Source organism: Medicago sativa, chromosome 7 (genome assembly GCF_051527215.1).
Source record: "Medicago sativa cultivar Bolivia chromosome 7, Bolivia_mono, whole genome shotgun sequence".
NCBI lineage: Eukaryota > Viridiplantae > Streptophyta > Magnoliopsida > Fabales > Fabaceae > Medicago > Medicago sativa.
The window spans coordinates 95,559,749-95,571,940 of record NC_140755.1 but is presented as its reverse complement, the minus strand read 5'-3'; the positions used below and the strand labels follow the sequence as shown (position 1 = coordinate 95,571,940).

General features: G+C 33.0%; 1 protein-coding gene, 1 long non-coding RNA gene and 1 other non-coding gene across 3 annotated transcripts; 1 reads left to right on the top strand and 2 right to left on the bottom strand.

Annotated features, from left to right (window-relative positions):
• Positions 1–635: 635 nt before the first annotated feature.
• On the bottom strand, positions 636–5,473 carry LOS2 (Enolase). Its single transcript, XM_085726399.1, has 16 exons — positions 5,329–5,473; positions 5,145–5,208; positions 4,797–4,861; positions 4,182–4,229; positions 3,913–3,999; positions 3,742–3,822; positions 3,278–3,379; positions 3,112–3,192; positions 2,687–2,824; positions 2,511–2,588; positions 1,757–1,951; positions 1,616–1,666; positions 1,426–1,514; positions 1,257–1,308; positions 1,104–1,160; positions 636–1,007 (listed from the first exon to the last, which is right to left on the bottom strand). Exons 1-16 carry the CDS (start codon positions 5,392–5,394, stop codon positions 927–929), a joined length of 1,335 nt encoding a protein of 444 aa, XP_085582525.1. The 5' UTR covers positions 5,395–5,473; the 3' UTR covers positions 636–926.
• LOC146910681 (small nucleolar RNA R41) lies at positions 4,447–4,543 on the bottom strand. The gene has a single exon (XR_015020992.1). It is a non-coding gene; the product is annotated as a small nucleolar RNA R41 (small nucleolar RNA).
• Positions 5,474–9,203: 3,730 nt separating the features above from the next.
• On the top strand, positions 9,204–11,266 carry LOC146910679 (uncharacterized). The gene is made up of 8 exons (XR_015018972.1): positions 9,204–9,276; positions 9,358–9,418; positions 9,569–9,607; positions 9,827–9,856; positions 9,977–10,076; positions 10,335–10,430; positions 10,555–10,570; positions 10,893–11,266. It is a non-coding gene; the product is annotated as an uncharacterized LOC146910679 (long non-coding RNA).
• The last annotated feature ends 926 nt before the right edge of the window (positions 11,267–12,192 follow it).

Here is a 12,192-nt window from a genome sequence, read left to right as displayed (position 1 = left end):
GTGACAGACAGAGTATGTGATAGAAATTAAGAGAGATAGACCCACCCACCACACCACATCCCCACATATTTTGATTGATGTTGTTTGTAACTTTCCTTATTTACAGTTGACTAGTCTAGTCCTTTTTTATTTCCCTTCTTTGTTTATTTTTCTCACTACTGCACGCTGCATGTCAGCTCCTCTCACCTCATATACTCCTTGTGACTGTCATTATCAATTACATACACACAAGCTGCCTCTTAAATTATAGCATCACCAACTTTCCTCATTCTACGGGTTGTTACAGCTTCATCTTTGTCTAGTGGAATTGATGTTTCCTCTCCAAATCTGTTGGTGTTAAAGAATGAAAAGAAAAAAAAAAAACTAAATACGTACGGGCCGGGCTGGCCCGTTAGCCCGGGAGCCCGTATAGGGCCGGGCTCGGGCTCAATTATTCAGGCCCATATTTAAACCGGGCTTTTTAGCCCGGCCCTAAAAAGCCCGTTGCCCGATCGGGCCGGGCCTAAACGGGCCGGGCCGCCCGTTTTGACAGCTCTAAACCCAAGCAACCGGTGGAGCAAAGTTTGGTTGCATTTGTTGTATACGTAGCCAGTGGGTAGTGATACTTTTGAGTATAAAAAACAATTTAACTCATGTAACACCAACAAAAATCGTTACTACTCAACTGAAAATTGGAACGACATTGAAAGTAGGCTTCAAACATCAAAAGCTAAACATCATAAACCACACAACTTTAAAAATCCAGGGGATAACTTGTCAGCCCCATAAAATAAAAAGGTCAAAATTTATTGGTATCAAGTCTTTTAAAACAAGACTGACTAACAATCTAACTTAAATAATTTATTCATCGCAACTAAAACTTGCCGCAGCCAAATCTCATTGCTCAAACTAAGGTTGGTTATCCGGTTTTTCCACTTTCAAAGCTTCTAGTATGGCTCGACAGGGGTACGGAAGTTTGCTCCAGCATACACTGCTTCAGCACCAAGCTCCTCCTCAATTCTCAATAGCTGCCAAGTGAGCACCAACCAATTAGAAACTGCTTGAGCTTAGATTAACTATGAAAACCGAAGCAACCGAAGCAAATGTAATCAACAAACACTAACCTGGTTGTACTTGGCAAGACGCTCTGACCTGCAAGGTGCTCCGGTCTTAATTTGACCCTGTTCAAGATACGATTAACAAAAAGGAAACGTTATTATATTGGACATGGGACTTCAGTTACATAGCACAATTGTTGAACTGAGATAAGGTAATACCGTTGACAAACCAACAGCAAGATCAGCAATGAAGGTATCCTCAGTCTCTCCACTGCAAACAAAAATATATGAATGTTAGTACTATAGTGAGTGATAACCTTGTTAAATATCTTACAGTTGTAGAGTAGTTTTCACTGTTGTCATTTGCATTTAGAGACAAAGTTCAAACCTTCTGTGGCTGGTCATGACACCCCATCCAGCCTTTTTGGACATCCTGACGGCTTCAATACTCTCAGTCACGGATCCAATTTGGTTGACCTGTTGTTTCAAATATGTCAAGCAATAATGTATCAATACATTTATCTACCTAGGTCTAATAACCTCTCTGCAGAAAATATTTGCCAATAAAATGAGAGTACCTTGAGCAAAAGAGCATTGCATGCTTTTGAGTCAATTGCCTTCTGAACTCTCTGTGGACACAAAGCAAAAAGCAACAAATCAGAGGACAATCTTTCTAATATCACCCAAAAGAATAAAAAAAATTCATATAATATACAGACCTTGGGGTTGGTAACCAAGAGATCATCACCAACAATTTGTACATTGGTTCCAATCTCACCGGTCATCTTAGCATAGTGCTCCCAGTCATCCTGGTCAAAAGGATCCTCAATTGAAACAATTGGGTACTCTGACACAAATGACTTGTAGAGATCTTTCAAAGCCTCTCCAGATATCTTCTGTGAGCCGTCGTTGTTCTGGATTGTCAAACAGCATTGCAAAGAGATAAATAATCTAACATGCATCAACATAAATGTTTTTTTGAGGCAACGTCAACATAAAAGCTAGCAGCTTATACTATATGTTTACCAATGTCGTATATTAATTTGTATGCAACTATTATTTTTGAAGAATTGTATACAACTATTATTATAAAGAATAATCCATCTTTCAAGTTGTATATATAAATAAAATGGCCAACAAGGCAGCAAAATTGAAGAGAAGAGATTCAATTCTTAACCCTTCTTAAAAAGGAGCGGATATTTTATAATTTATACCCTTTGCCAAAAGAACTGTTTCTATTGTTACCCAGGCTTTCTAATAACAACTCTGGTACTAAGGTGTATAATCAGCACAGGAGGCATAATGAGGATGAATTGAAAAATGATTTAGATAATGATCAAGCACCAAAAGAGTGAGAAAGGAAAGTCGGTTGGGGTAAGTGAATAATTTTGAAGAGAAGGGAGTAAGGATTTGAGACTTCTGAGCGGGGAGATTGGTATGGCAGTACAAAAATAAAAATAAAAGAGAGCTCACATCTTCCTTGAAGTTCAAATCGTATGATTTGTCCTCCTTGTAGAACTCAGAAGCTGCAACATCCATTCCAATGACAACCTAAGAACATTATACAAAATGTCAAACTCCCTCAAATGAATAAATCTGAGAAGCCAAATAACCGAAACAGAAAATTGAATAGAGGAGAAAAAACTTACTTTGCCGGTGTAACCAGCTTTGTCAATGGCGGACTTTAGCAATTCCAAACCTTCCTTGTTTTCCTGAATGTTGGGGGCAAAGCCACCTTCATCACCAACATTTACTGCATCTTGACCATATTTCTTCTTAATCACAGCCTGAAATGATATCAGAAGGAACACATCATTAGCAACTAACAAAGTATAGTCATGTAGCTCTACAATCAAATTCAAGAACCATCAAAGCATATGTGGATAGACACCAGGGCTGGCACAAAGGAGACTTTAATATGTTATGTTTCCAGTAAAAGCACCCGCTTATTACTGGTAAAAAACAAAGCTTGGCAACTGAATAATAAAAAAGATTTGTTTCATATTATTGAGGTTTGACAAAATTTAGATAATGCCTTTTGGAAGAGGTAAACGAATGTAAGATGCAAACCGACCTTCAGATGGTGATAGACTTCCACACCCATCTTCATGGCTTCCTTGAAAGAGGAGGCTCCAACAGGAAGAACCATAAACTCCTGCATATGCATGACATCAGAATTTCAATATGTGTTCTCTCTCTCTCAAACTCAAGCACACGAGAACGGTTTTTTGAAAACATACCTGCATTGCAAGTTTGTTTCCTGCATGTGATCCACCATTAATCACATTGAAAGCGGGAACAGGCAAAACCAAGTTCTTGTTACCGGCAATGTTTGCAATATGCTGCACCCACGGAATGGACATAAAGAAGTTAGATACGCAAAACAACAAAACGACTCAACTAAAAAAATGGACATAAAAGAAAACTGGGGTGTCGACTATGTTGCTGCGGTTAGAAATAGCAAACTTCAACAATCTATTATAATAACTCATTGTAAAAGATTGATTTTAATCAATCTGACAGTAGAATCACATAGTGTTACCATGTTGTTCTTAAGTACCGAATACCAAAAAATATTAGATGAATACAAGTTTGTCATCAAGTACTAAATATTGAGTGATGATCAACTTCAATTACACGACATGGATCCAACTAACAGAGGCCTTTAAATACAGTTAAGTACCACAGTTCATGGATAAATTACCTTGTATAGAGGAATCTTTAGGACATTAGCACCAGCTTTGCACACTGCAAGAGACACTGCTAATATGGCATTGGCACCAAGCTGAAACCAAAAAACAATCAGAACTAGAAGGATCAGTTAGAACTTAAAACTGTGATAGATTACGATCTACAGGCATAGTCTGTTAAGCACCTTTTGTTTGCACCAACCCCATTCATTAACAGTTCCGTCAAGCTTCTGAACCATGAAGTTGTCAATTTCTGTCTGCTGAGTTGGGTCCTGTTCGTTGCATAAAGGCAAGTAAATCAATCACAATGACCTCTAGTAATGGAATTAATTTTAAATTTAAGATATTTAAATTCACTTAACTATACTATAATGGGGATATGATAAAAAAAAACTGTCATCGGCAAAATTAACAAACCAGAGAAAACACTAATGTAATACAAATATAAACATACCTTGCCGATCAATGCTGGTGCAATGATGGTGTTCACGTTGGCAACAGCCTGCAGGTGCCAAGAAAAAATCAGGTGAGAATAATGATAAATCATTTAAAATAACTTTTCACGCTATGCAGTACTCCATCTCACTTTTTTATGCAGTATAAAAGATAAATAAAAAAGAAACATCAATTGCTGTCATATTTTTGAAATCTACCAAAAAAGAAATGAAACAAGGCAGGAAGTAACAAAACACAACAAACATATTGAGAAAAGAAATGAATGAAGGCTCAGAAGGATCCATTGGTAGTTTTCTAATCATAAAGGAATATTTTCCATTCCTTCATAAAATAGGTAGTTGAGAACATCATCGCCTTCCAAAAAAGACAAAATAAAAGACAAATAGAACGAAATGAAAATAGGCAAGTTAACAACCAAAAAGAAATCTAAAGCACAAAAGCGATAAATAAATAATAACTTGATATATCTTTTGGACAAATGTACATAATTTTTTCATAAACTGCAATACAGATTAAAAGTATTTCTCCTAATGAAGGGTATAACTGGAAAAAAAAAAATTAATCAAACACGTGAATTCTTAAGAAACAGAAAATATGATGGATGAGAGTATACCTTTGATACACCCTTGCCAAGATAGTCAGATCCTCCATCTCTTAACTCAAGAGCCTCGTAAATACCTAATAATTAGTTTCAAAAATAAAATTAAACGGTGTTTGACATGTATAATTCAAATATGCAAGCTACCATCAGTACCAGAGTAAAATCTACGAAATCTACTTAAATATCTATCAAACACACTTCGTGTTAAAAGAGCAAGATGTTTAAATATTGAAAATCATCATAAATAACGGTTATGATTTCAAAAGTTATACTAGAACCATAATAATTAACACACAAAAACGATTACATAAAACGAATCCACAAAATAGAATTGATGAAAAAAGAGTGAAGCATACATACCAGTGGATGCACCACTAGGAACAGCAGCTCTAGCGAAAGTACCATCGGATACGGTTATATCAACCTATAATAATCATAATCAGATTCAAATTCACAGTAATAAAACTTAACATAGAGAAATCGAGGAGCGATAATAGATCGGAGAAATAAGAGAAACTTCGAACGTATCGAAGTGAAGACGAACCTCGACGGTAGGATTGCCACGACTGTCAAAGATCTGACGGGCCTTGATGGAGGTAATAGCAGCCATGGAGAAGAAATCGATGTGAACGAAAAGAGAAAATTGAGATCTGAAGAAGAAAAAGAAGTTAAGAGTGCGTGTTTTGTGTGAGGGTCTCAGACACCTGCTTATGGGTTATTTATAGTCCCTATCAACTCTCGCTTCTTTTTAGGTTTAGAGAAATTAATCTAGAATATTCTTTTTTAAGTGTACTCAAATTTTAACTAAATCTGATTGTTTAATTTTATTACGTTTTAATTATTTCTTGTCGAAAAAGTTTTCTATTTTCCTTCTTTTTCATGATGAACACTCTTGTGGCCGTATATTTTGATGTAAGTATCATTTAAAAAATTGTGTTTATTTTTTCTTGGTGAACACTCTAATATCTTATAGTTTTGTTGATATGTATTCACCGTTCATATATTAGTATTTTCATCGTTAAATCATATATTTGTAACTATATATAATTATTTAAATTTAATACATCTCATTTAATATAATTTAATAAATTTAAACCAATTTTGATATTGTCATTGTAAATAATTTTACACTGTTATTATATCACAATTATCTATTTTTTTTTTTTTTTGTTGAATGCATCACAATTATCTATATGTGAGTTGAACTATGAAATGTCTATTTTCCATAAACGAATGGGTTGATTATTTTTTTTTTAAATAGTTTAGTGGTCGAAAATTTACTTTAAAAGTAGGTTATTTACTGATTTTGTTTAAATTAGTCTTAAGTGTTGAAAAACACAAAATGATTTTGTCATCCGTATGTACTTGATTTTTTGACCAATTGTCATCCGTATACTTTATGAGCAAGAAAAGTGTGCGGTCCCAACCAACGGGCACAGCTGAATTGGGTGCTGGTTTTTAACATTCCATTTTTTTTCACGTTATTTTCGTCACGTGAGACTTATTTTTTTTGAAGGAACGTAAGACTTATTGTTTCTTCAGTGGTTTGGTTGATGCATGTGATGCATCGCAGTTTGCAAAGTGTTGCTCAAACACGGAGGTTTGGCAAAGTTAACTTGCACACTTGTGGTCCAGAGCCAGTATTATGAATTACAGTGAGCTGGTTTTGTTTTGTTTAGTTTTAAACAAGTGATTCAATCTTATGCTACTAGAAAAATAATTTGATTAAGGAGGCACACCCTCGTTTTTTTTAAAATTGGGTATCATCCGCGCACAACTATGGAGACTAATCCCTCGAGCATTATGAGACTCAAATGAGCGGCAAACTCTCCCTAAGAGTTTTAACATTGCTGCATGTCCAAGGCTGGATTCGAACACAAAACTTTGGTTAAACTAGAAGAAACTCATTTCATCTCATCTAAGTGCTCTTGGGTTGGAGGCACACCATCATTCGAGAGATACGTTAATTTTCTTGAAAATATATAATGAAATTTATGTATAACTAGCATTTAAAAGAACATTCCATACTGGTCTGTTAGATTTTTTTAATATGTTAATATGAATAAAATACGAACATTAGTTTTTATATAAAAAAAAAAGTTTTGATAAACTATACTGGTATTTTTAATAAGACCAATAATATAACAATATAATATAATAAATTCTCATATTTTTTAATGACACCAACAATAAAACATTCTTATGGACAAATTTATTTAAGGGTATAATTAAAAGTGAAAAAATCAACTTAAAACTATGTATTCTCTCCAAATAACAATTTGATCTTTCATATTATTTTAGTTCATTTATATAAGAATTTTCAAATTTATGATTTTATTTTTTCAGGAGCTCTCAGTTTCCAATCAATGATTCTACACTCGTGTTTGCAATTAAAATTTAGATTTGAAGTTTAAAAATTTATATCTAAACAGACTAAAAAAGTCAAAAAAAAAACATTAATAAAAAATTATGAAAAACAAATCATTATCGAAAATTAAGTTAGTGATCACAAATGTAATATTTCTTTACTAAAAAATACTTGGATGAGATGATAAAATATATTTTCCGGTTTAACAAAGTATCTATAATGTGTGCAAATGATATTCAATTCATAGAAAAAATGTAATTTTGCATTAAAAAATTGCTAACAAATACTTTTTTGAAACATTAGTTAAGAAAACAAATATCATAAAAATATCATAAAACTCGCATATTCAAACTTTTAAGAGTTTTCCTTAAAAAAAACTTTTAAGAGTTTAAAAGATGATCTTTTAGATACAAATTTTATCCTTTTTGTTTTTAAACTAGTGGCCAAGGCACCAGTTAGCCTGAAGAAGGAAAAAAAAAAAAAGTAGAAATTTTACCAAATTTAAATCACGTGTGAGGGAAATGTTTGGCTACGTATGTCAACAACTTGCAATTGCAAACGGTAAGTGGTTATCTTTTACCATCTATCTATTTATAAAAGTTGTCCCAAGCCAATTTTGAAGCCCTAATTTTTCCAAAACCCTAATGGCTACAATTACTGTTTTACCTAACTAAATCGTTAATTATGAAAACAAAAAAAAGGAAATCACATGATAAACATAAAACCCTAATAAAAGGAAATCTTCTATCTATATATAAAAGTTATCTCAAGCCAATTTTGAAGCCCTAATTTTTCCAAAACCCTAATCGCTACAATTACTGTTTTACCCTAACTAAATCGTTAATTATGAAAACAAAAAAAAAGGAAATCACAGGATAAACATAAAACCCTAATAAAAGGAAATCATCTATCTATTTATAAAAGTTGTCCCAAGCCAATTTTGAAGCCCTAATTTTTCCAAAACCCTAATGGCTACAATTACTGTTTTACCCTAACTAAATCATTAATTATGAAAACAAAAAAAAAGGAAATCACAGGATAAACATAAAACCCTAATAAAAGGAAATCATCTATCTATATATAAAAGTTGTCCCAAGCCAATTTTGAAGCCCTAATTTTTCCAAAACCCTAATGGCTACAATTACTGTTTTACCCTAACTAAATCATTAATTATGAAAACAAAAAAAAGGAAATCACAGGATAAACATAAAACCCTAATAAAAGGAAATCATCTATCTATATATAAAAGTTGTCCCAAGCCAATTTTGAAGCCCTAATTTTTCCAAAACCCTAATGGCTACAATTACTGTTTTACCCTAACTAAATCGTTAATTATGAAAACAAAAAAAAGGAAATCACATGATAAACATAAAACCCTAATAAAAGGAAATCTTCTATCTATATATAAAAGTTATCTCAAGCCAATTTTGAAGCCCTAATTTTTCCAAAACCCTAATGGCTACAATTACTGTTTTACCCTAACTAAATCGTTAATTATGAAAACAAAAAAAAAGGAAATCACAGGATAAACATAAAACCCTAATAAAAGGAAATCATCTATCTATTTATAAAAGTTGTCAGTTGTCCCAAGCCAATTTTGAAGCCCTAATTTTTCCAAAACCCTAATGGCTACAATTACTGTTTTACCCTAACTAAATCGTTAATTATGAAAACAAAAAAAAGGAAATCACAGGATAAACATAAAACCCTAATAAAAGGAAATCAAGGAAACAAATTGGACGGATAAACATCACAAAAAAAAAAACGTAAATCACGGTTCTATATTGTTTCCTATTTTGTTTCCACTCTAAACTATCTGCTTCTATAACAAATAAAGCCGCAAGTCAGAAATCCTTTCTCCACTTCTTGACCTATGGCTGGAAGAACCATGGAAACTCTCCTCTCCTATCACTGCCTAACTGGTAGACACTTCAACACATATTCCTAAATATTTAACTTTTATGGTCGCCGACCCATGGAAGTACTGCTGTTTTCCCCTTTTTTCTTTTCTCCAATTCATTTTCTTTCTGATATGAAATTTAACTTACCATCTTTTCTCCTCTTTATGCAATCCTGGATGCGGCAAATTAGAGCAGAGATTGGTGCTGTATCCAAAGCTGATGGGTAGATACTTTTATCTTTCTCAATTTATTTTTTTATATTCGATGCATTTCACCTTAAACTTCTTTTTCATTGTAAAACCAGCTCTGCCATTTTTGAGATGGGTAATACCAAAGTCATTGCTACTGTTTATGGCCCTAGAGAGGTACTTTACAATCAATCATTTTACTTGCTTATGCATCGTCATTCATCTAAATTTATATATTTTCTAATGGAATAATCAGCTTTGCTGCTTACAAAAGTTTTGAGCTTTAGATGATGTTGTCATTTTTATAGTATCTTCTATATATTTCAGGTGCAAAATAGGAGCCAACAAATGAGCGACAAGGCTCTGGTATAGCTCAAATTTCATTTTTTTTTATTTTTTTTATATGATTTTTGAGGAGATAATCATGATTTGTTGATAGTTTAGGAAAAATTTAATTTTGAGCTTATTTTGTATATCCATTGATCTTGATTTGTATGTTTTGGGTTTGAAGGTCTTAATTTTGTGTCAGTGTTATTTGTAATCGAAATATGTGTTTTTAACATGCGCTTCTCTGTTCTATGGTAGATAGTAGAAGACTGAATTGTGAACATCATGGTGAGTTTTGTTTATTTTTTATTTTTCTGAAAGAGGTGAGTTTTGTTTAATTGTTGGTTAATAATCTTTATTCATTTGATTCTATGCTTATTTGGTATTGTATCCCTTATCTACCTCTAGGGTTCGACATTTCTTGCTGGCTTTGAACTTGGTGGTTGATCCACAACTCAAAGTCACAGTGACGACCCATTTCGGCGACGATTCATTTTCGACCGTCAAGGTAATGATTCCCATAAAATTGTAAAATATGACCCCTACTCTTTCTCTACAAGGTACCGCATATACTCTATAGTTTTCCTATGATTTATTTATGATTTATATTTTAGATTATTGAGTTTTGATTTTTGATTCTTGATGTCTGATAATCAACATTTGAGTTTTGATTTTTTTCCTAAAAAAAACCATTTGAAGTTTTGATTTTGATTTTACATTATTCATCATTGTGCTTTGATTTCGGTTTTTACCTGCTATTTTGCAGATTTTATTGGTGATTTATGCTTATTATGATTATTTAAAATAACTGCACGAAAGTGAGAAATTCGGGTTTTTTTAGCTCCAACACAGATTGCAGCAGGTAACAATATTACTTCTCATCGTTGTCGATTTGTGTTCACGGCTTCTCAAATTTAAATGTTTACTTATATATGTTAATATAAACACTCATGCTTCTCAAATTGTATTTTTTTGAATGTTTGCAGGTGAATTGGGAGCTAGGTGAGCAGATTTTGATGCCATTATTGTTTCAAGACCCATCGGTCAATATATGTATTGGAAGTCAATCTAATGAAATTGTAAATGCATTATGTTATAGTCTTGGTGTGAAAGGCATACATTTAGTATCACTAAGTGCCTTATTGAGATAATGTATTTCTAAGGTACCCTATTAAAAAACTGTGTATCCAATCCTATCGCGGAGTCAACGTAATCTTTCAAACTCACATTAACTCAATTGTATTGTTTTGTCGAAGAATTTGTGGGTATTTTATATCAATTCAAGTTATGTTTTAAACAAATTTTTTTACGCAAATGTCTGCAGGATATACAGGAGATTGAAGACTCATGTAGCAATACCTCTGCGATTGACACACCAACCAGCAAGACAAGTTTTAAGAGGTCCTCTGATAGCATTAACTCTGTGGTTGTTGAACATGGTGAAGCTGGTCAGGCATCGGTTACAAAACCTAACAGGGTTGTTCGTGTCAAGATTGAGCCTACCGACACTAAAGCTGTTTAACTTGCTCGAATGCTGGAACTATCTGCTTTGTTAGCGAATTTCTTCAATCTCAATGAATCAGACATTTAGGATTCAATGTTTTTCCTTTCTGTAACATGGTCGATGTCATGGAAATTGTTTAATATGGTACATTAAAAACGTTTGTGGCAATTTATTTTATGAGTTGAATTATACTATTTTTTCGATTCAAGGTAAGTATTTACTTTCATATTTGCGCTATATTTGTTCTTTTGTATGACCCGTGCGTTAGCACGGGTCGATGGTCTAGTCAAAATAAAACACAAGTCAATTTATCAAAAAACACAAGTCAAGTGGCATGAAAAATAAATAAATTAGTACTCCCTCCGGTCTTATTTATAAGAGAAAATTGGATCAACAAAAGTTGATGGATCTGGACCAAATTGTTAACCAGATACATCAACTTTTATTGACCAAAATTTCTTTTATAAATAGGACCGAATGGAGTATTATTGAACTGATTCAACGGTAACACTTGTGCATGTTCTCGCACTCAAGCTTTGACGCCCTCTCTAGAGCATGCGTTTCTCCAACACTGACTCATGGTGCATGCCTCTTTTTTAATATTTTTGTCACCAGCATATTCTTTTTGACGGAGATAATATTTTTATAATATTTGCATTGTTGAAAAAGCATATTCCATTTGACGGATATATATGCTTTGTTTCTTTTACGGGAAATTTATGTTTTTTATTTGTATCAATATTTCAGATTTTTTAAGAGAAATATGTTTATATCATTTCATTAATAATAATAGTTTCAATACAATTGAATACGTTAAAATAAACATCGAGATTAGCAAGAAACATGACTTCTCCTGCAAGCGTATAAACAACCGTATTTACTTGTCTCCTAACAAACTACACTCTAATGTTTAAAATAAAAGTTGAACGACAAGAAGAAATAATGCACTCAAATTGCTCGGTAAACGACCCAATATTTTCGATATTGATTAGGTAAAAATGACTTGATTAGGTAAAAATGACTAAAACAAAAAAGTATAGAAAATTGCTCTTTTCCCATCATGTTTTGCTCACTTCTAACTACACTTCCGAAAATGCTCCCAGCGTGACTTAAGTCGCGC

Bases quoted from the DNA above. Each gene is read 5' to 3' on its own strand.
- LOS2 (XM_085726399.1), bottom strand. From the start codon at position 5,394: ATGGCTGCTATTACCTCCATCAAGGCCCGTCAGATCTTTGACAGTCGT. The intron at 2,589-2,686 runs GTAAGTTTTTTC...TAATGTTCTTAG, and splicing joins AAGCTGGTTACACCGGCAAA to GTTGTCATTGGAATGGATGT. The intron at 1,309-1,425 runs GTTTGAACTTTG...TTTTGTTTGCAG, and splicing joins GTCATGACCAGCCACAGAAG to TGGAGAGACTGAGGATACCT.